Below are 24988 nucleotides of genomic sequence, written 5' to 3' on the forward strand. Positions count from 1 at the left end.
ACGAAGAGAAGAATGTTAATCAACTGAGGCTTCTTCAGTGTTTTCAAAAAAACAAGCAGCAGTAAGGTGTTTCTGACCTTCTTTTGCTCTGGATTTTGTGTCATAAACTACGTATGTGCCTACTGGTATTATTGGTTGCAGTTGCTTGCAGCTTGGCGTGAAGCTCTGCCGACACTACCAAGGGCTTGAAAAAACATATCACCAACTGTGCTCATTATTCAAAAAGATTATTTAGTCTATATTGTTATTTAATGTTAAAGGATTACTATGAGTGTGACAGGGTGTTACACTGGTAGCACTTTTGGCTCACAGCTAGAAGGTCCTGGGTTCACATCCCTTCACATCTGGGATATTTCTCTGTGTATGTTCTCTGCCGGCGTGGGTGTCATTTTATATATTGAGTACTTGCCGATACCAAGGCCTAATCCAATACCCTTCTCCTAGATAACCCACACTTCAACTACATTAAAGTTATTAACATGAATTCAATAAACATGCTTTAAAACTGTATAGCTATACAATGCACTAAGAAAAAATTGTGTTTCTGCATCTGAACCGTTCCTTAATGTTATGTCGGGAATTAGGAACCTTGTTGTAAAGCTCTGATACTTTGTTTTCTCCATACTTGTGTGGACAAGGTAGGGTCTACTGTGGTTCCAAAGGCTCTAACAGATGTTTTTTCACTATTCTCTATATGGCTATATGCATTTCAGATAATGTTTTGTTGATTAGCTCTTCCACCAGCCTCTGACTGTTTATTACTGTAGCAACCCGAGGAGGTGGTCACTCAATGGTCTGTAGCCAGAGCTCATACCATCCAAACAAGTCGAGATCAAATAGCGCAACATTACTTTGTCCCAGTAGAATATGTAACAAAGTTGATCTCAGCAGAGGGTAAATTTCCACTGTGCAGTTTGTGTTATGTACTAATCAATTCATGATTGATAATGATGGCAATTATTGCTTCACAAACTATTTCAACATTTGAAGAACTGACATCCTCCCTGTACGACGCCTGTGTGACAGTGGACGTGAACAAAAAATTGGCCGTTGATATTGGATCGGGACTTCCCTAATTGAGACTATAAACCCATAAAACGATTACTTATCATGCTTACAAGGGACCAAATGACCAAATCTGCAGCATCAACAACTTGGTGGAACATGCAGTCCCATTATCCTGGCTCATCATCAGGGTCAGATGCTGAGGCTCAGTCAGTATAATGTGTCCAGCAATGTATGTACCTCAGAGAGTTGTCAAAGAGAGAGATAAAATCAATCTCTTCTACTTTTTTAAAGACTGTGTGGCTCACAGTAAAAATATTACTGGTTTTAATAGTCGATTAGCAGATGAGCAAGACTAAGTCATCTTAGAATGAGAATCAAGGTCAGCAGGGGTCCTTTGTTCTTAATCCATTCTTCTGCATAGAAGGGTATCTAACCTATGTGCCTGCCTTTTTAGGTACGCTTAGAGAGGACAAAGTAACTGCATCATCACTTTTATTGATAAGATCATGTCAAGGATCACGGTTTGACAGTACTAATCAACTATACTATAAATCAGGGGTCGGCCACCTATGGCTCGTGGTGCCAGATGTGGCTGTTTTGATGACTGCATCTGGCTCACAGATAAATCTTAGCTGACATTTCTTAACACGATAAGTAATGAATAATTCTGCTAACATTTTAAAGTAAAATGTTACAGAAATGTGTTAAAAACATAGAACATTGTCATGCATTTTAATCCATCCATCTTCTACCGCTCCTGTTCAGGGTTGGCTGAAGTCAATCCCAGCTGTCCTTCAGGGTACAGGAGGGTCCGACACCAAAACTCTGTTTTTATTGGGTAGCCTACACGGGTCGTTGTGAGGTCAAGAAGTAAACTTCCCCCCTTTAAAAGGAGGGAAGTTTTTGTCTTTTAATCAAATAGTCAGCTAGATAATTTATGCAGAGTAAACCCTTTTCACGAAGAAGATGGCGAAAACAAAAAAGATGAGGAGGACCGTACATTTCAGCACGAATGGACAGAAGAAATTGCCTTTGTATTAATGGTGAGAAGTACTTTATTTATCATTGGTTTAGCTTCAGTATAACAACGTTATTAAAAAAGAGTACATTCAGAGACTTAATACTCCGCCAAGGAACGTGGCGGAGTTATGTGACGATCAGTGTACATTTGTCTGTGAATCTGTCTGTCTGTCCCTGTGCAACAGTACTCTAAAACAGAGTGACGAATTTGGATGAAATTTTCAGGGAAGGTCAGAAATGACACAAGGACCAAGTGATTAGATTTTGGCAGTGATGTGGCTTATAGTCTGGATCCACGGATTTGTCAAAGATTTCCCATTGCGAGATATAGCAGCCGGCAGGGCATCACCGTAACTATGACAACAAGCGAACACTTTGTCAGTTGCCGGCTGATGATCATGATTGCGATCCTACTACAAATCCACCACTGCCGACTTATTGGAAATGATACAAGGAACAATTGATTAAATTGTGGGAGTGATTCCGAGTCCCATCAATTTACGGCAGCAGCTACGTGTTTACCTCACGTGATTCGGTATCTGTACATAATGTACATATGCATAACACACGCCTGTACTCAGCACAAGGTCAGGGAATGAACAGTCTTGGCAGAGTACTGCCCTCTCTGAGTGCTTATCTTGTTACTCCGCCAAGGAATGCGGCGGAGATATGTGACGATCGGTGTACGTTTGTCTGTGCATTTATGAATCTGTCTGTTCGCAACATTACTCAGAAACGGACCAACGGATTTGGATGAAATTTTCAGGGAAGGTCAGAAATGACACAAGGACCAAGTGATTAGATTTTGGTAGTGATGTGGCTTATAGTCTGGATCCATGGATTTGTTAAGGATTTCCCATTGCGAGATATAGCGGCTGGCACGGCGTCACCGTAACCATAACAACAAGTGAACGCTGTGTCAGTTACCTGTATCAATTCATTTGACCCGCTACATATTTCGGTCACACAGTTCGGTATCTGTACATAATGTACACATGCACAACACATGCCTGTGGTCACACAAGTTTTTTTTTTTATTATTATTTATTTAGTTAATTTGTGGGTCGGTCTATATTAAATGGCCAGATTCCATGTTGCTGTGATTTCCAAAGACACAAACTGAGGAATGAACAGTCTTGGTGGAGCACTGTGCTCTGTGAGTGCTTTTCTTGTTATACTCTAAAATTGTTGGTCTTACTTAAAAATACATGTATTTAGTTGTAGTTAGTGTTAAAAAATATTACATGGCTCTCACGGAAATTTATTCTAAAATATCTGGCTTTCATGGCTCGTTAAGCCAAAAAGGTTCCCAACCCCTGCTATAAATACTGAGTTCATGTGTGGAACTCACGTAGAGGTTTGATAAATGGACGATTGTTTCAGACTGAATCAATGTGAACTCTTCAATGATTTGAACATCAGTAGCAAAAGAAAGGTAACTCACTGGTTGGTTTGACGTAGATTTTGAGCTTCAGACAGGGTTTTCCAGCCAGGTTGGGATGTGGCGACGCTGCAGAAGAAAAACACAGAGCAGAGGGAGGAATGTTTACTTATACAGCAACCTGCTGTTTGCATCAGGCAAAAACACACAGAGGTGAGATGTACAGGAAACATGAAGCAATCTGAAAAGGCAAAACAAATACGCAAAAGAGTAAAATAAAATATAAGATAAGACGTGCAGTACAAGATAAAAAAGTTCCCAACTCTAATTTTTTTTTTTTTTTTTTTTTTTGAAAGTTATTTTTTTGGCCTTTTTGTGGGCTTTATTAGATAGGCGCAGTGAGAGAGAGAGACAGGAAACAGGGGAGAAGAGTCGGGGGAAGACATGCAGCAAAGGGCCGCGAGCGGGAATCGAACCCGGGCCAGCTGCGTCAGGGACCAGCCCCTGTACATGGGTCACCCACTCAACGCGTTGAGCTATATGGGCACCCCCAACTCTAATTTAATTAAAGGCAGCAGCAAACGTGTCGGCTCTCCAGTCTAAACTCAGGGGCAGTGAGAAGATTCTTGCAAAGACAACCTGAGAGTTCTGGAGGCCATATATTTGATCTTCCATCCATCCATTATCTATACACCACTTAATCCTCATTAAGTCACAGAGGGCTGAAGTCCGTCCCAGCTGACTTAGGGTGAAGGCAGGGGACACCTGGACAGGTCACCAGTCTATCACAGGGCTACACAGAGACAAACAAGCAGAACTCACATTCACACCTATGGACAATTTAGAATCACCAATTAATCTCAGCGTGTTTTTGGACTGCAGGAGGAAGCCAGAGCATCTGGAAAAAAGCCATGCATGTACAGGGAGAACATGCAAACTCCATGTAGAAAGATCCCGGGAAGGCGGGGACACGAACCGGGGATCTCTAGCTAGCTGCAAGCGACACTGCTAACCACCAAGTCACTGCACAGTCCATATATTTGATTTGGTATTTGTAAAAATTAATGTACAGCGCTAATAAATGTAATGAAGGACACCTCCTTCATTACTGGCTGGAGACAGATTGTGGTTAGAAACTGGAGTATTTTTATTTTGTCCTCTTTGTTGAAGGCCTCCTTAAGAGGTTGAACAGTGGATATCTACCATATGCAGGTCATTTGTTGGTCGGCCACATCAGTCACCTGATTACTAAGTTAAATTCACTCTTTGTGTTTCAGGTTGGACAAGTCTTTAAAGGTGAACTTAATTTAAATAAAAAAACATTTTTTAATGTCCAAACTAAACTCCAATTTCAGATTTTTTCTTCTGTTCTACTGTTGGGCTCAGAGAGCAGTAGCTGTTTCACCTGACCTGCACAGGACATGTCATTCATGGGTCTATCTGAACAACACACACACATACACACGCACGGATGTACGCACATACACACACATATACGCAAACACACGCATGCACACACACATACGCACGCACACACGCAAAGACACACACACACATACACGCGTGGAAAGACACAAGCACACATGTACGCACTAACACACATGCACACACACACACTTGCACACACGCATGCACACATGCATGCAAGCACACAGACACACACACACACACACGTGGAAAGACGCACACACGCACGCACACACGCAAAACACACATGCATGTGCAAAGACACACACACATGCAAAGAGACACACAAGTATGCACACACACGCACACACACGTGCGGAAATACGCACACATGCACACACACACACACACACACACACACATGCACACACACACACACACGCGCGCGCACACACACACATGCACACACACACACACGCACACACACACAGCTATTAAGTGTCATTTAAAACAAACTGCCCATGTGTCTGTGTCTCTGCGGGACGCCTTTCAGCCCAAATGAGCCACAATTTAGGAAATGTTTTCCAGGTTGGAGGACAAATTAAGTCTAGACAGAAACACACAGACTATAGAAAGCTTGTGTTTCTCTGGGTTTTAAGCTTTCTTTCCCTTCAGCAACATGTTGCCTCATCTCTGCTGATAAACTTGCTCAGCACATTAAACCCTGTATCTATTATTAGAACATTTGTGCCTATTGAGGAAATACTGATGCTCACTTACTTACTAACTGCAGCTATTTTTACTTTAGTTACGTACTACAGCTGCCCTTGCAAAGTATGCAGTGTTTCATGTAGTATGCATACCACTGAGACATACTACTTTGTCATAGTTTGGGGCTTTGCTCATATTACTGTCATATATGATGTAACTACACAGAATTACAAAGGATTATGGATCATAATGACCAGGAAAGCATGCTGGCTTGCAAACTACAAAGCCCAACCGGATGTGGTAGGACATCCTGGTATTTTTGGCATATTGCTTTCAATACTATGTATGAGGACATACTCTATCTGTTTCTGGCATACTATAGTAGGACAGTAGGGACTTTGGTGTGTATCCGTAGACAATGGATCAAATAATGGGTCACACCAAGAGGATACTATAAGTTGTCTGTCCTTGAGCGTGTCTTTGCCTTCACCATGGTTACTGTCTCTGTGCTCCTATTGGTCAAGTTCATCTCTTGACATCTCCAAGGGTGTCAGGATGGGACATGTTTTACTGTTCATCACAGGTGATTTTTTTTTAATAGTAAACCCCAACCATAACTGGAGCCAGTCTCTGTAAAAGGTAGTGGTCACAACAATGCATCAACACAATTAACAACACATATGTCTGCTTTGTGTGGTCTATTTGCGTGGTCAGCTTTCATGTCCTTTTAGGTCACTAAAATTTTAAAAAATGAAATACAGAAAACCTGGAACAGCCAGTTGGAATTTTTTTTTAAAAGTGCTGGCTTACTCAAAATCTGAACTTCACTACATATCCTAAATACATAACCCTAACCATAACACTAACATTGCCAGGTCAGTGTCTGCTGAAAATAATGCTTCAAGTATCAGCTTTTATTTCCTATAACACTGCGTAGCTCAAATGTATTTCTTCAAAACATCATGGAGAATTCTGTGATGTTTGACCAAAAATTTGGGAGTTTATTTTATTTTTTCAATGTGCTTATTGGTGTTTATTTTGTTGTTTTGTTTTAATTAAAATGAAATATACAAAGATCAGTCACCACAGGTGAAGTGACTAATGATTACCTCATTACAATGCAGTGGGTGGGATGTATTAGGCAGAAAGTGTACACTTAGTTCTTGAAGCTCGTGTTCGAAACAGGAAAAATGGGAAGCATGATAATCTCAGGAACTTGCTCAGCATTGTATCACAGTATACAGTATGTAGTACTCACAGATGTAGTAGTACTCATGTCCCGGCCTAAACTCAAAACCCAGGCTGAAGGGTGTGAACAGCTGAAACTTCTCAGAGAACTTGAGTGGTCCGTTGGGGCTTTGTGGTCGGTTACACTCCCAGCGTTTGAAGCCCTTCCTGTGGTGGTCGCAGGTCATGTATCCATCGTAGTTCACCATGTACAACACGTAGTGCTCCATGCGCTCTGCCGACCCCGGTCCTTCGTAGTGAGGACAGTAGATGTCCAGGTAGTCGTTGATTGCCACCTCCACTGTGTACTCGCCCCGAAAAAACCTGAGGAAGAGGACATATGAGGTCATTTCTTGCTTGTTTAAAAGAAGCATTTTGTTGTGTTTGCTAATGCTGTTTTTAGTAGACAAACAAGACAGGTGTTGTGCGCGCACACACACACACACATTTATATGATGTGCTAAATTATGCAGCTCAATCAGGCTTAGTAAATTGCAACTTGGTACCTGTTTCATACATATTTTTTTCAAAAAGAGCAACATATTTATCCGTCTCATACAGTTTGACAAACTGATATCACTTCACAGTGCTTTAAGCCTGTGTTGCCTATGATGGCCTCACTTGCAGCCGCACAAATATGGAAGAGGTTGATCACACCACGTATATACACATGTACACCTGAGTTTTCTTAGTCTAATGCCATCTTTTTAAATAGATTTTTTTATTATTTGAAAGAACATTCACAACAAAAACACATACAAGTAAAAATAAATAACAGAAAAATCCCACCATAAAAAATAACACAACATTAACACTAAGCGCTGCAGTGTGTTGCACATAGAAATTATATAAACATTTAAAACCACTTATCATCTATCCATCTGACAGAATTCCAAAAATGAATATATAGTACCTCTTAAGAGGAAACAGTTAAAAGGAAGTAATTAAAAGTCAACAAAGGCAAAGTTAGAGTTTTTGTATGAAAGTGTGCAACGGTTGCCAGACTCTCCGAAAGTCTTCAAATTTATGATTCTGATCATAAGTCAGTTTTACCAGACGGAGGAAAGCTGAAATCTGTGATAACCACATATCTACTGTAGGTACTTGGGGAGCAGACCACTCCAATAATATGCATTTTTTAAACTGTTAACAAGGACCTAATGTCTGTATCAAAAAGACTGCCCCGTAGCTGGTTTAACAAATAAAATGAGGTGGACAATGTCAAATATTTGCCAGTGACTTCCTGTATGACAGAGTGTACATCTTTCCAAAATGATTGAATATGATCACATGACCAAAACAAATGAATGAGTGTCCCCTTATAAGCTTGACATTTGCAACAAAGGCTAGAGCTGCCAGGGAACAGCCTCTGGAGATGAACAGGTGTAAAGTTAGTCCTCTGAAAAAATTTTAAATTTTGTTCTTGTATTGAAATTGAAGTACTTCATCTTGGACCACTCTTCGGAACTAAATGTTACCCCCTGTCACGTTCCCACAGTGGCTTCAAAGAATCATAGGAACAAGTGTGTTTATGGCCATTATTAACACCCAAATTGCACTCACAAACACATGAATCATGTCACATGATCCATGATTTCAAACAACATACTCATGGCTTACAAAACATTTGTTATATTAATTTATATTATATGAATTAGCATATTACTTCTGTCTGTAGCCTGCACATATGCTTAACTTTTGAAAATTCTATATTTCGCCAGTGTGAGTTATCTGAAATTGTACTATATTTCCAACTGGTATCATGTGGTGTCCGTTCATCCACTGCTCTTGTTGTCTGGCCAGGTTTGGGCAAAAGATGGTAGCTAGGAAGCAGCAGTCATGTACTTCATTTCACTTAAGTTAGGTGTTTATATGTTTATGGACATGTATAAGACCCTGATATACTGGAAGGCAGAATAACTGTGCTGTTTTATGTTACCCCTATTGTGTCCCAGTATATGGGTCCTTTTTGGTTTGTAAGGTCTGAGGTGTGTTGGGTCAGTTCAGTTGGTTTGTTAAGTTATTTCATTATCATAGCCTGAGCTTAGTTCTATTCATCTGACCTCTTTTAAGGGCTGAGAACTTTAGTGCTTGTTTTTGTAAAGTGATTTCCCCTCTCATTTTCTTTATTTTTTGGCAGAATAAAACCCTTTTATTCAGGATCTTGCACCAGATGACAATTTTCCACATATTAATAAATGTCAGACAAAACATATTTTATATTTAGTTGCACGTCAACATCAAACTAAACCTATGATTGTATCAATGATGTTTCTTCTGTGAATAATTTTGTAGTCATTGATATCCCTACATGCCATCAGGGGAAAATTACATCATCTTTCTTCAAGCCCTACATAGAGCAGACATCAGCAGGATGGACCTTGAAAATATCGGACATTTGGTCTGAAAGACAACACAACAACATCAACTTTGCTGACATTTGGAGGTCACATGTACAATTTCCTCAGGGTTACTGTAGCTTTAACAAGTTAAACTGACTTTTCAGGATGCATTGATGCCACACAAAATGAGTGTGTACTTGCATTAGTCCTACTGTGCTGATATAAATCTCTCTCCACAGTTAGACTGTGCAGATTTGACATCCATTTGGGGACACAAAGCAGGCTTGGTTTGACTTCGGAAATGAATTTGAATCCATGTAATGTTCTCTGAAGTGACTAAAATGCTGTGCTTCTCTCTCTCTACTCGTCTGCAGGGACCAACCTGGAGCAGTTTGCATCCTCCTCCACTTACTCCCAGGTGGGCGGGTGTTGACACCAGCTGTGTGAGTGTGTGTTCATGTTTTCAAAAATCAACCTCATTAGTGTGTCTCTTTGTCTCTCTGGAAATGAACTGTTCAACAACTCATCCCAGTGCTCAATACACACTGTGCTGTTGTTACAGTTAAAACACTCTCACTACTCCTAGAATATGACGACTGCTGAAACATTGCTAACACTAGTAAAACATCTACTGTCATTGCTATTTGTAGTTTTTGGTAAAAAGCAGTACCTTTAGGATTTTACTTTTTCAAAATGTTTTGTGCCTGATTGTGCTACAGTGGGCATGTATTCCATATTTTATTTTCTGGCTATACACAAATATGCACCAGAGCTGGCTGTTGACATACAGAAACCATGTGAGTCTCATTGGAACATATTTGTAGCTCAGATATGGTGTTGGTTAGTTGCAACTGACAAGAAAGATATTTATTTGGGTTGTCAAAACACATGTGCATGCTGTTCTACGGTTCAGGGTTTGGTGACACGTTTTGTGTCCACTCAGGGTAAAGGGCAGGCTGTAGTGTGAATGTGTTGTTGATAATCGCACTGTTGCATGTAATGTGTCAAAAATGAAAGACCTCGGGGGAAGTGGTTTCATTTTGTTTTCTGTCTTTTCCTTACTGAACTATAGCATGTTTGTGCATCTAAGGGTGCTTTCACACCTACGTCTTTTAGTCCGCTTAAAGCGGACTGGAGTCCGCAACACCTGCAAGTACGGTTCGTTTGGGCTGATGTGAAAGCATACCAGATTTTTTTGGTTCGGACTAACGAACCGCACCGAGACCACTTTCGGAAGGTGGTCTCGGTCCGCTTCTATGTGAACTCCAGTTCGGTTCGCTCCTGGTGAGAACACAAACCTGTCTCCATTCGGACCGGCTTGATGGCGCAGCAGACTTTTTGGTCTACGGGAGCTTCCGTAGCAACCTGCACAGGGAATTTTGGGAGGCGCAAAAAAACTCGCGCTAGCTAAACCACATTCTCCACACGAGTTTGATCGAGAGCCTGCGTTTACGATGAACAGGGGACAAACTTGTTTTGTAAACAGCGCCGCCAAACGACTGGGGGGAGATATAACATTAATTGGAGTAGGTTCAACTGCGAAAACACTGGTGTGAATGCGAACCGAACCAGTTGAAAATAGCAACATTGTAACAACTTTTGGGTCCAAACGAACCACTCTAGCGGACTAACAGGTGTGAAAGCACCCTAAGACAAGGTGCTGTATTGCCCTACAGTGTCAGAAACAAGTGTTGTCTGCAAAAGCTTGCGACATCTTTATCAAGTGTACATTAGTAACCACACACTAGTTTTTATCATTTGCAATCCTAATTTTTTCATACATTTTAGATATCACTTTATAGATTCTCACAGATCGATAGAACCTGTAAGAGCTCAGTTTGCACTTGTAACAAAACTAATTTGATGGAAACGTCGAGTTTGTCTTCAGTGGTAAAAAAATAAGTGTTTTTGTTTCATGATTCGTTGTCACAGCTGCTCGGTCACACTGTTGCTGTAATTTACATAATTTAATTTAGCACAAACACACAGCCCGTCATACTCTGACAGATGCAACAATTGATCTTACAAAACAAACTAATCAAACTTCATGTCTTTCTGAATATTCATGTATTATGGAACAACAGTGAAGTTAAAATCCTTTGTCCTACACACTGACTGGGGTTGCAGGAACGTCCAATCAACTGAGCTAATTTGGGTTTTGGTAATGAGGTTTGAACTGACTGATTTGGTTTCTCAGGGTCCGTCCTGATTGGCTGAACAGTGCTGGTTAATCACAGCTTATTTTAAATTCAGCTCTGGTTTCATTTAACAATAAAAAAAAAAGTGTGACTCGCATGTTTGACGTGGGACGTGTGGGGGAGAGGAATTTGTGATGAGATGAGTCACTGTTTACTGGCCTCAAATTAAAAACCCATTAAATCAAACTGATTCTGTTAGATTTAGATACAGAAACAGCAAGGTGAATACTAATCACTCTTTGTCAAATTCAAAATCTCAGGCACAAAGGTTGACTGATGTAATGTTTCCAGTGCAATGGTCTACACTATCAGTAAGCTTTCCTACCTAAGCCATATTTTATTTAATATAAAATACTTTGGGCCATGACATTTTAATGAAGAATGCTACAGATGGTGCTACTCTGGCAAACAATCTAATATCTATTATTTGCAAGTGAATCATTATTATTTTGCTGATTCTCTGTGACACAGTTCACACTTGGACTTGTGATAAGGGGTGCAACAGATCACAAAACTCACGGTTCAGTTTGCATGATGGCTTTTGAGTTACGAACTGAATCATTTATAGGAATAGTTATCTGTAATAAGGGCGACACAAAATGTGCCACATGCGATGGCTGCTACATACATCATTTTAGCATCTACACTGCGATGTACATGTGCACTTGGGTAAATGTGACATTGGAATGCCTTATTTCAGCCTTTAAAAAAAAAAAACAGTTACACACCTGTCTGAGTTGCTGCTCTGCATGAACTGAGTGGAGACTAGAGGCTTCCTTGTGCACAGCCGCCAGGCTCGGTTCTACCACAGAACCACAGTGTCTATCGATAAGCAGATGTTCAGCAAGTCATTTGGGGTAAAACTTAAGTTATATTTGGCCTCTAAGAGATACTCTGATTTCAGGTGAAGAAGAATCCTATTTTAAATCTTGTCTTGATGCAAAACAGGCACATAATGCACATAATGTGGCACATAATATAAATAATTGTTATCCCAATACTGATCAAGATGTTTGTGATTATTATTTTGGAAATGCTTGCATAACAAAAACAGGTACTGGAAAGGAAATCCAGTATCTTAAATAATAGGAACTTTCCTAAGATCAATCAAAATGAGGACTTACAATACAGAGATGTCCAACAACAGTCAGTGGCACTGCTGAGGAGTTACTGAAGCCCAGGTTGCTTGGATAGTGGCCTTCAGTTTGTATCTTTGGGTCAGATGCTTCTCTTCTTCCTCTTAATACACCATTTGGGGTTCAATGGGGTTCTGGTCAGGTGAGTATGCTGACCAATCAAGCACTGTAATATCATGGTCAGCAAACCATTTCTGTAGTAGTTTTGACACCATTGTGGACAGGTGGTAAGTTCTGCTAGGAAAGGAAATCAGAATCTTTTTAAAACTTGTCAGCAGATGGAAGCGTGAAATGCTCTAAAAGCTCCGGGTAGATGACTACATTGACTTTCGACTTGATAAAACACAGTGGACCAACGCTAGCAGATAACATTAGCATTACACAGTACACCCTTCACTCTGGACTTCAAACATGTTGGATTCTGTGTCTCTCCACTCTTCCTCTAGACTCCAGAACCTTGATTTCCAAATGAAATGTGAAATTCAGTTTAATCCTAAATAAGGACTTTGGACCATTGAGTAACACTGCAGTTCTTTTTCTTCTCAGCCCAGGTATGATGCTTCTGACACTGTCTCTCGCTCAGGAATGGCTTCATATTAGAAGTACCACAGTTGTAGCTCCATTCCTGAAGATATCTGTGCTTGGTGGCTCTTGATGCACTGACACCAGCCTCACTCCTTGTGAAGCTCTCCGAAGTTCTTGAGTTGACTTTTCTTGACAGTCCTCTCAAGGCTGCAGTCATTACTGTTGCTTGTGCACCTTTTTCTACCACACTTTTCCCTTCCAGTCAATTTTCAATTAATATGCTTCAAAACAGCCCTCTGGCAGCAGCCTTTAAAGCAGTGACCTTCTGTGATCTACCCTCCTTGTAGAGGATGTTGATGATCGTCTTCTGGATAACTTTGAAGTCAGCAGTATTCTCTATGATTGTGATTGTGTGTACAGAGCCAGACCAAAAGATACACAGTGTTTGTACAGTGTAAATAGTAATTTTTGTAAGAAAAAGTCAAAAGTGCCCTTAACTAGATCTACTTGAAGTACTGATACATAGATAGCGTAGCAAGGTACAGTAACGAAGTACTTATACTTTATTACATTCCACAGCCGAACTTGAGAGATGCTCTTTTGTGGTATAACCATAGATTGTACATAAAAGATAAACACAGCAACCGTGAAGTCATCCACTGGTTTATGGAAAACTGTTTTGAAGACTTGAGTTTGGAACCACCTCGGGCTTTTGAAACCGGATGTAACAATCAAGTAGCGGTTCCAACTGGAGAAATTGACACTACGTATGCTGATAGAACAACAAGCCGTGCCTTAAAAAATACCCTACTGTTTTATCTATTTTTCTCTGAATGGACCTGTAATATAATATAGACAACAAACAAGTCTCCTTAAAACCACAGCATCATAAGTATTTGAAACACAAAGTTTCCCTTTACAGTTTGTTGGTTGAATCACAATGCTGATTATTCCCGTCTGACCTAAACGCAGCATCAGTGTTGTCCTGATTGAGTTTGCAGGGTGGATGAGAGCAGCTGGAACAACGATCCTGATGCCGAGAGAGAATGGAGGGAAACATCAGTCCTCCGCCTCACCCTCTTTGTCTTTTCTAACACCATTAGCAAAGTGCAGGCTAACTTTGTTAGCTGAAGGATCGGGTGACGCTAACAGCTCAGAGAGCAGTTGATGCATTCACTGAACTCTGTCCCCTCAGCTCTCACATCATCACTCATCATTCTAATGGAGGGAGGCTCTGTTTCCGTCCCAGCTGGGTCACCACCATCAGCATGATCATCCCTAGAACTGCAACGATTAGTAGATTAATTGATTGGAAAACTGACTAAATAAAAAAAATGCACCTATTTTGACAATCAATTAATCGCTTGAGTCATTTTTCAAGTACAAATTGTGCAAAAAAATCTAAACAGTATTAAATTCAGTCTTTGAGCAGGACATTTAAAGGTGACTAAATGTTTTTAAAATGAGTAAGTGAACTACAAAAACACTTGAATTAATCAATGCTAAAAATGCAATGAAAATCTTTAGTTGCATCACTAATTATCTTTAGCTTGGCAATCATTAATTGATTAACAGTCTACTGACAGAAAATTAATGAGCAGATAATTAACTAATACTGATAGAAAAAATACTGGACCAAACTAGGACTGAAACCTCAGAAGATACTGGACCTATGCCCATATGTCAGTAAAAACTGTTACATGGCTGCTGCTTCATGTACAAAGTTGGTAAAAAGAATACATATCAGAGTCCAACAGCCTGCATCAAAATCTGAAACAGCTCTTGAACAAAGTGACTGTTGTCTAAATGTAAGCAGCGCAGATGTTTTGTGATTATACAAACATCTGGAGAGGAGCTTTCTTTCCTTCATCCTTCAGTCATTTCTTCTTTCTGTCATTTCATTGGTTGGATGCAAATCATTTGCTCCTGTATGTGTTATAATCCAGAACACAGGAGAACATACCCTTGATTTAACACATCGCTGAAAGAAACGGGACATGCAGCTTCTAAAGATGCCTTTAGTGTGTCTGATCCTTTCCTTCCTCACGTCTCTTCCTCTCCTTCATTTTCTCTGTAGTTCTGAGAGATTTCCGCTTGTTTTCTGGTTTTTCCTCCAGCAGCTGTATTGAATCTCTGGTTTCTCCGCAGAAGAAACATATTTCTTTTCCATCCACACCTGTGATGTCACAGTTTCCAGCATACCTCTGTGTGATTTACTGTTTAATCTGTGCAGGTCTGTGAAGGTTAGGTGGATTAGATCCAGGTCTGGTGTGGACTGGGACGGGTCGAGGTCATTCGTCAGAGTTCCTGACAGAGCCGAGACACCAACGATCCTCTGAGCTGAGCAGAAGTGACCTGCTGACAGATTAATGTTCAGATCTGTTCAGACAGTCAACACAGCATAAATGTGAACCACAGAATGAAGAACCAGGTTTATTCTGCTCAGGTGGTCTGAACTGAGAGGGCGGTCTCAGACAGGGTGGAAGAGCATATTTAAAAGCAAGGATTTTAAGTTTGTGGATCCATTTCCACCAACATTTTCTCAATTCAATGTTATAGCATAACGTTTTCAGTTTTCATTTGTCACTTAGAATTTTCTGTTTATATGCCTTTCAAAAATCTAGTCAGTATTGAAATAGTGACCAGATCTAAAATACCACAGATCCCTGGGATAAAAACCTGATCTGAAAGAATCATGCAATGACCAAGATCAAACTGGTGCTAAAACACGACAGAATACTGGTCCAAACAAGACCTAAAAGACCAGAGGATGTGGACCAAACAGGGACTAAAACACCAGAGAACACTGTACTAAAACAGAATTAGGATAACAAAGCCTACAGCAGGGCCAAAGCAGTACTGGACCAAACCGAGCCCAGATTCTGGAACAAAGCAGAGATGTAACCACAGAGAATACTGGACAAAAAACAGTATATAAAAACACAGAAATTCAGAGCTAAAATATTGAACTAGACCAAAGCAGGACTAAAACAGGACAGAATACTGGACATATCCAATAAAATGAAAGAGAATATTTTGCTGTAATACATTTTTGATTTGTAGGAATGTGTATGTTCAGCATTTTGCTGCCCCCACGTAGTCAGATTTTGCTTAATGCATCTTTAAGTTTAACATAGTTGCAATTATTCTGTTTTCTTCTATATACAGTTGCAAATCTCTCTTGCAAATGTTTTTGTAAAGCTTTTTAGTTGCACATAATTACTTTTACCTCTAGTTATTTCTTTCAGACTCAGAGGTATGATGTCAGCACCAGGTAAACACATAGTTGCAGTTATTGAATTATCTAGAGTCCATCATGGAGCAGGATTTTCCCACAGCAGAAGCAGAAAGCAGCTTTATTATTTCTGTCCAACAGTCACATGATCACTGCCCCCTGGAGATACTCGGCAGTCCATTGTGTTGCTGTGTGTTACTGTAACCTGACTCTGTCCTGACAGGCTTGGCTACAATACCCACAGTGTTTCCCTCAGGTTCAGACAAGAAGCTACAAGCTACAAGACAAAACTATCTGATCAACTGTCCCAACACTTGATCCTACCTGCAGAATACACACACCATTTTTGTTTTGTTGGAAAGAGTAACCTCCATCTCCTCCCTTGATGCACTGCTCAGTTCAAAAACTTCAAAATCCACCAGACTGACAGGGGATAAGACAAAACAACAGTTTGTGAATTATTTGTAAAAATATGACAAAAATCATACTGTACTACCAGCGCAAAGTGAGGCCCTACTCAGACTAAATGCCTGATGCTATCCTCACAGAAACTGACTGAATAAGGGGATAAATTGTTTAGCAAACCCGAGGGACCTAGTTTGGCAAACTGGGGGCCGAACTAGGACTAAAACATGACAAAATACTGGACCACACCAAAACCACAACACAAGGTCATGTTTGACAATACCAGGGCTAAACTGTTGGCCAAACCAGTGCTACATCGCCAGAGATTACTACTTAGCCCACAACAGGGATAGATTGTGGCTGGCCAAACAAATCTAAAAACACCAGAGAATACTGAACCAAGTCAGGGCTAAATTGTGAGCTAAGCCACTAGCAAATCTGCAGGAAACACTGGACCAATCATAGTCAGTCCCTCCAGGATTTCGTGGGCATTTTTTGAGATTGTTGCGGCCCAAAATGCCTGAATTTGCGGCAGCTTTTCTAAAAAATTGTGATGCAAGTTGCGATGTTTTAAGCTTATGTGTTGTGATGAAATTGCTGGAGACAGTGACAATTGCAAAAAAGTTGCATTTTTTTCAGCTTTAAGAACATTTTCAACATTATAATTGACAATATTTATTCCAAAATTAATTTTTAAATGCTCCAACTCATTTACACAAAAGCTGGCACACCATGGTGGGAAATTAGCAGCAGCCAGATACTGATTTAACATGAAGTGGCTGGTAGATTTAAGGCACAAAATCATAATTTACTATTGAATGAATCACATTTGGACATATCTGTCAGTGGTTTAAAAAGTTCATTTCACTTCCTGGCACACACGTATTCACACGCTCATGGCTTGTCACGTCAATTAACAAGAAAAGCACTGAGAGCGCAGTACTCCGCCAAGACTGTTCACTACCTGACACTGCGCTGAACACAGGTGTGTGTTATGTATGTGTACATACCAAATCACGTGACCTAAATATGTAGTGGGCGGCAGGAATTGATGGGACTCAGAAACATGCTCACTATTTAATTAACTGTTCCTTGTATCATTTCTGATACGTCCACAGTGGTCGATTTGTAGTAGGATTGCAATGATGTGATCGTCTGCAGGCCGCTGGGGTAGCGTTCACTTGTTGCCATGGTTACCGTGCCGCTATCGGACACCGTGCCGCTATGTCAATGGGAAATCCTTAACTAATCGGTGGATCCAGACTTTAAGCCACATCATGGCCAAAATCGAATCACTTGGTCCTTGTGTCATTTCTGACCTTCACTGAAAATTTCATCCAAATCCTTTAGTCCGTTTTTGAGTAATACTGCTAACAGAGGAAGGATTTATATACACGGATCGTCACATAACTCCACCACGTTCCTTGGCGGAATAAATAATCTAACTTCCCTTCATTCTTTCAGTGCTCCAACAGATCTGGATGCAAGTTTCTATCGCGGTGATTTGTCGGGTCTGTGGTCCGTTTGTTTCAGCGATTCTCCTGAGATGTTTCATGGTAGAAAAGTGTTTATCAACTGATGATTTTTTTTTTTTATTCGACCACAGTATTGCACAGGTGTAAAACAGTTTACGTCCACTTAGGTGAAGAACACCAGGGAGTTAATTGTTTTGCACAGTCTTCAGCAGTAATTTTTGTTGGTAAATGAGAGACATTAGAATGGGACATGTCTGCATTTCCAAACCAAAAACAAGGAAGTGAATTTGGTGACGTACGCACATTATGTTTGTGCTGGGGACTACTGGCAAAATTGCGGAAGAGTTGCGGTGATTGGACAAAATTGCAAGGTCGCGCAGAATTCGCGGAGATTGGTTGAATTCGTGTGAATTCGCGCGATTGCAACATTGTGAATTTCTGGAGGGACTGCATAGTACACACATCATAATTATTCAGTAAGTCTGGTATCAAATAATAAATGCCAGTTTTGTGATGCTGAGGGTTAATCTCATGACAAAGCACTTTTAAAAAGCCTAAAATCCTCTGAAAAGTAATCAATATGCTCTGATAATTCAATTCAATTCAATTCAATTTTATTTATATAGCGCCAATTACAGTCAAATTGTCTCGAGACGCTTTACAGAACCCATATGCCTGACCCCCAGAGCAAGCCAAAAGGCGACAGTGGCAAGGAAAACACCCTTTTAACAGGGATAACTTACCTGAGTTATAAAATCCTTCAGACTAACTGCAGAATTTCTGATGTGCACCTTCAGTCCACTCTGACTGAACTACATCTCACCTTTTCTGACCAAAGCACAAGCCTCACATGTAAAGTTTGTCCTGAGAGTAGCACTACCAGACAGATAGTAGTAGTAGTAGTAGTAGTAGTTGTCATGGACAGCATGTGACACCCAACACCCTCCCACCCTAATTATTATTTTTACGATTTAAAAATAAAGAGTTCTGATTGTACTTACCTGTGTATCTCTCTGTGAATTCTCACCTTGGGTTCACTAAAACCACACTCCCTGTAACAGTAGTAGTGCTACAGGCATTATTTTACTACAGTATTACAGTAGTATTGAAAGCTGATATTTGCACTAATGATGCAGAAAGGTTGTGGCAGTACTGCAGAACTGGCAGATGTTGTGGTGATTTGAGATTCCTGAGTGCTGTAATATTCAGAAAATGTCAGATCATGTTAACGGAACATGCTACACACATGTAGCAGCAGCAGCGGCCACATGTTCCCTGTAACATGACTCCAGCCTGTTTGCTGGTGTTACCACGGCGACCCATGATGAACTTCACACAGGGTGTGCGTGTGTGTGTATAAATCAGTTTGAATGTCAAATTGTAAAAAAATGATCTGCAGTTAGCCTAGCTTAGCTCAAATGCTGAAAGTACAGGAAAACTGTTAGCGTAGCTCCACATCATCCACATTATGAAAACAAATTCCCTTTTTACCTATTTCTGTTTGACTTGCATGTTGTCCTGGACTTACAGAGTTGAAACTGATATCGATATTGTCCTTTAACTACACAAAAGACTTCAGGATTAGCCAGAATGCTTTGAGTTTGAAGTAAGATTAAGATTAAAGTTAGACATGTCAAGTCCACAACAGGACAAAGAGCTGAGAGAGGGAAAGGGAGAAAGAGATGCAAAAACTCACCATCTGTCAATCAAAGTGCCCCCCGCCCTCACCCCACCCATATTGTTAACCCGCCCCTTGCCCCCAACCCAACAAAGAAATATACAATATGAGGCTGCTGCTCCTTGTGTTTTCTGATCCCAGAGGTGAAGCCTGTCAGATACTAACACACACACACACACACCCACACACACACACACACACACACACACACACACACACACACACACACGGCGACCCCTCCCCTCCCTGGTGTGGGTCAGGTGGCCCCTCTCGGCCCTGGGACCCCGCTTGGCCTTCTATTATCTTTTGTCCTGTCAATCAAGCCTTTTCAGTGGAACAGTTGAGAATGAAGAAGAGGAGGGCCGAGAGCCGCCTATATTCAAACAGTTCACTAGCTAGGACCACACCATCGATTTAAAGCTCGATTGTTTATTGCATGCAAAGGATCATTATGTTGGTGATGACTGAGTTGAGCTGATGTGGTGTGGGGAAAAAGCTTAGTCGCAAATCAGCAAAAAAAACAGAAGACAGGAAAAAGAGGCAGAAGGATAGGGAGGGAGGTAGAGGACGAGAAGCGAGAACAAACAGGTGGATTTATCTAGACAGGCATCAAGAAATAGCTGGTTGAAGATGTTGGACCATGTCTCGATACATCCTGACAAACCTGGACATTTTTAAAACTCTTCCACTGATCTTTGACAGTTTTCCAGTCTCAGAGAAATCATGAACAAATGAGAAAACAGAAAAAAATACTTTAAAAAAAAAAAAAAAATTCCAGACCAATAGGCGTGTCAGAGACCTTAGCCTTTGTCCCAGACAACAGAGAACAAGAATATCCTGAACAACAAGCCATCAAGAACAAGTTTTGAACATGAATAAGAGTCCTGTCTCAGCCACCCTCTGCTCCTCGCTGCTGGTCTCCAGAGGATTTTGGTGCTATCCCAGCTCACAGAGGCGGACAGGAAGGTTTTTCCTGCCAGCTGGCAGCCTCTTTATCACATCTATTAACTCTGAGTCCAGCCTGACGCTGGCTCAGTGCCGGCACGGCCTGCTGCCTTGACGCTTCGCACTTCACACTTCTGCTGTAGAAAATCCTGGAATTAACCTCCTTCTCTGAAATCAGCTTGCAGACACCAAGAGTTTAGACTAATTTCACAGAGGTTGTACTGTGATACACAAGACGGAGGAAATGTGACCCTCATCCTTCCATCACCTCCCTCCTTCACCCCTTCACCTCGCTATCCTCTGTCTGATAAACTCTCTACAAAGAGCTGCAGATGCAACATGTCACAGCTTTGCCGCTCAGTGGATTACACAAGGTTTGTTCTGTTTGCTTTCACGGGACAGATGAACTCTACAGCTTTTAAAAAGTCTCCAATAGGTCACTATAAAAAAGTCTCTGACAGTATTATCAATAAATACCATCTTAGCCCTAAGAATTTTTTCACTAGCTCATATATTCAGATTGAAAATGTTTATTACTTGTTGCTATAATGAAAATGCACTCAGTTGTAATAGAAGTGTAAAGTTTTGGAAAATCTTTTTAATAATTCAAAAAATTACAGCAGCACATATAGATTTACTATAAATGTACTTAGTGGTTGTGGTTAAGGAGCAACTTTGTTCACGTTAAAAAAAAAAGACAAACTGCAGAAAAAACAGCATCCACACACCAGGGGGCGCTGCACTCAGGATTAAGGATGATCAATAAGTCTTGTAAGAGCTTTATCTGACGAGTCATTAACTGTGCTGTGTAAATCATGGACTGAAATAAGTCTTTGTGGAAAGCTGGTTTTGATTTTTTTGAAGAGGAAAGAAAGTGAAAACTGTCCTCACCACCTGTTGAGCACTTCTGCTTGAGATGCACCACATGATGCTGCATGAGCCACATCTTAATGTGTGGGAATGATGGTGGTTTTGGTTTAATGGGAATAAATACCTTGTATCTCTAGTCATAAACAAGCCACTCTTTTTTAAGAACCTAACTCAAGACGTGCTGAATGTAAACAGAACCATCAAACCATCAAAACAGAAAATGTGTTGTCAGCAGATATTTTACTGATACCTTCTGATACAAGCACTATTTTGATATGCAGTTATTCATTTCTATCAATTTTCAAGCAAAACCAATGAAGATGACAAATATTTACAGATTTCATCATCCATAATAGACGATGCGCTGGTCTTATTTGTTGCCCATGAGGGTAAATGCAATATTTAGGAGGGTTTTTGGAATTCTGGTCACCTCTGAACAGATTTTCTAATAAAAACATTTATTTCCTCTTAAGCCCATAACTACATCCTGTTCAATCCCTCTATGACCTTTCCACCACTTCTTCTTGGTGTCCTGCTGCTTCTGGTCTTCAGAGTTAAAGCTGATTGGCTGCTCTAATCTCAGCAACATGATGTGAACGAGGGATTCACACAGACAACAGGGATGAAAATGTAGAAATGAAGAGCTGCATGACGAGAATCAGGGTTCAGCTCTCAGGGGAGAAACCGCGAAAACACACACACACACACACACCCACACACCCACAAACACACACAAACACACACACATAGATTTGAATGTCTCTTGATGAGGTCATTGACATTGTCTAGCTTCTTAGCCTGAACCTACAGTTGAATCCATTAATAGTCTTGTGAAGTTTTGAGGACAGACCCAAAGGTGCAACATCTTCACTCTCAAGGTCAACAGCTCACACTGGTCCTCATAAACAGTTACAATCACATGTACACACACTTGCAAATCAATTCCTTTAAAAGGCATTACATTGGCTTACATTATATTCCTGGTCAGGTGAGACTGACAATAACTTCAACTTAAGCCTACGTTTACAACTCAGACCACCAAGCAGATCTCTCCTCTTTAGATCAGTGAGATTCTTTAAGGATAACTCGACTTCTTGTCCTTAAAGAAGTCAAGTTTGATCAGCTTTATGTTTTGCTGGCTTATCAGGATGCAGATTTTATTTTGTTCAACTATTTTGCAACGTGTCTTTGTGGACCTCGTCCTGTTTCATCTACAGTAATAAAGTGGACACTGTCGAACATCGGCAGGTGGTGAGCTGAATTAATCTGCATAATAAACCAGAACTTTGGTCTTGGACAAAATGGGGATTTTATTTGAAAGCGAATGTCAATACGGTTCCCGACCAACAGCCCACTAGTGGCTTTTTAAGCAAAGCAAATGGTCATGGTACTAACTTCAACAAAGCATGATTAATACATAGTTTTCTTTTCATTACTTTACTTCACTCAGTAAACTGTGACTGCATGTACAAGGCCAACAAAATCAAAGCATCACAAGTAAGGCTGTTATCTCATTCCATGTTGTAAACACTGGTTGTGTTTCAAATACATGCAGTATTCTATGGTCATAATATTGCACCTTAAACTTTCACCATCATGTATCCATCACAGTCTGTGGTGTAAAATGATCGGTCATCTGTCTGTGCACTCTCAACATCTCAAGCTTGCTTATAACTTAACAAGAAACTGGTACATATGTGAAGCAACTGTACAGAGGATTGTGATTCAGAATGATTCAGAAAACCTGCTGGTTTGTAAATTCCAAAATCTAACCAGATGTAGCAGGACATTCTGGTATTTTTGCACACTCCATTTGCAATACTATGTAACAAGACATTCTACATCTTTCTGGCATATTATCTAATATTGTACAGGTACTGGACTGCCCCTACTGGAAAGAAATGCACCACAAGCAGCTAAGCAATAAGAACAAAACACAGCAGCACCAGCGCATCAGTGCAGAATATTTGCTTTATTAAAAAATATCACTTTAAACAAAATAAAACATTGCTGGTGCGCATCATGCAATGATAACTCTATAGACCTGAACATCATGACATTTTATGTAAAAGTTAGGTTTTAAAAGAAGTGCACATTAGAAATGGGACAGATATAGTTCTGAATGGACATAGTAGCAGTGTAACTAACAAGTTCTTCCATGGACAGGGTTAGTTCATGGGATGTTGGTAGCCTTGATGTTGCAACTCTAGTGACAGTGGCTAGTGTGTAGTGATCAAGCACTAAAAATGATTTTTTAAAGACTCCAGTAACATATTTTGCTGCCACACAGGAAATACTTGACAACTGAAAACTAGATCATGGACTCTCATGACATCTTTACTGCTGAAATGAAGAAGGGAGAATTACAGCTGTCACAGATGATGAGCTCAAAAAGACAGTGTTAAAATACTAACTGTCAAAGAAAATATTCAGAGCTTCCAAAGCCTGACAGGTGAGAGTGAGTCTGTCACTGATAGACCAGATACACTAATGTGGGTTTGACATATCACTGTATCTCATGTTTCATTTTTTCCATCAGAGAAAATGCTTCAGTGAAGAGTACTATTTTCTCTTTGGACTAATGACATATCAGGGAAATGTTTTCCTTATACTCAGTTCAATGCACCATGTAACTGTTTGTTTGACATAAGTCATTGTTAAAATGGAGAGTTTCCATGTCACTGTAGTTAGAAATGACCTGCCTTTGGTCTAACTTGGCTGTTGCTGCTATCATTTAGGTGTGTTTGACTGTCAAAGCTCCAAGGTTGACTCCCAGTCTGCAAGGGTTTGGCAGAAGAGGAATATTCCAACATGATAAACATTCAAAGCACTCTGCCAAAATCACTCAATATTTTTCAAAGAAGAAAAAGAAGAATATAATGAAAGCTATGAGCTGGCCAAGTATGTCACCTGATTTAAATCCAACAACCCAACCTTTTGGGGTATTTTTAAGTGAAAAGTAGAGCAACACAGCACCTCCAGCAAAAAAAAAAAAAAAACAAAAAAACGCTGCTAAAAAATAGTCTCTGAAAAATGACTGAACATCTCTCTAGAAATAAGTGCAACACTTGTGTCCTCCATGTGTCTATAGTCAAAAATCATAGTGGACATATGAAGTACTGAAAGAATCTCAGTAATTGAAGGTGTACTGACTTTTGTTGCTTGAGTTTCTACTGTGTGGTCTGTGTTTTTAAATCTTAACTATTAGATTTTATTTTGCAAAAGAGCAAACACCCTACTGTTTAACTCAAATGATACAATTTAATATTACAAGACATTTAAATATGTTGCACAGGGGAGCGCTCTTCTGTTGGATACTGTATCACCCAGTCCTACCCAAGCCTGTCTTCACCCTAATGACTTACGTTATGGGGACTTTGGCTTTTTATCCTCAAAGGAAGTGGAGTCCCCATGAGTCCCAGTGT

At 40.3% G+C, this 24988-nt stretch overlaps 1 protein-coding gene across 1 annotated transcript in view; it reads right to left on the reverse strand.

The window, feature by feature from the left end:
• LOC111573629 (ephrin-A2-like) overlaps positions 1-24988 on the reverse strand; it is a 119124-nt gene that overhangs the window by 5396 nt on the left and 88740 nt on the right. Inside the window, exons 2-3 of the mRNA XM_055019435.1 lie at positions 6786-7078; positions 3473-3538 (exon numbers count right to left, since the gene is read on the reverse strand). Coding sequence (XP_054875410.1) covers positions 3473-3538; positions 6786-7078 — 359 coding nt within the window. The remainder of the gene's footprint in view (positions 1-3472; positions 3539-6785; positions 7079-24988) is intronic.

Source organism: Amphiprion ocellaris, chromosome 2 (assembly GCF_022539595.1).
Source record: "Amphiprion ocellaris isolate individual 3 ecotype Okinawa chromosome 2, ASM2253959v1, whole genome shotgun sequence".
Classification (NCBI taxonomy): Eukaryota; Metazoa; Chordata; class Actinopteri; family Pomacentridae; genus Amphiprion; species Amphiprion ocellaris.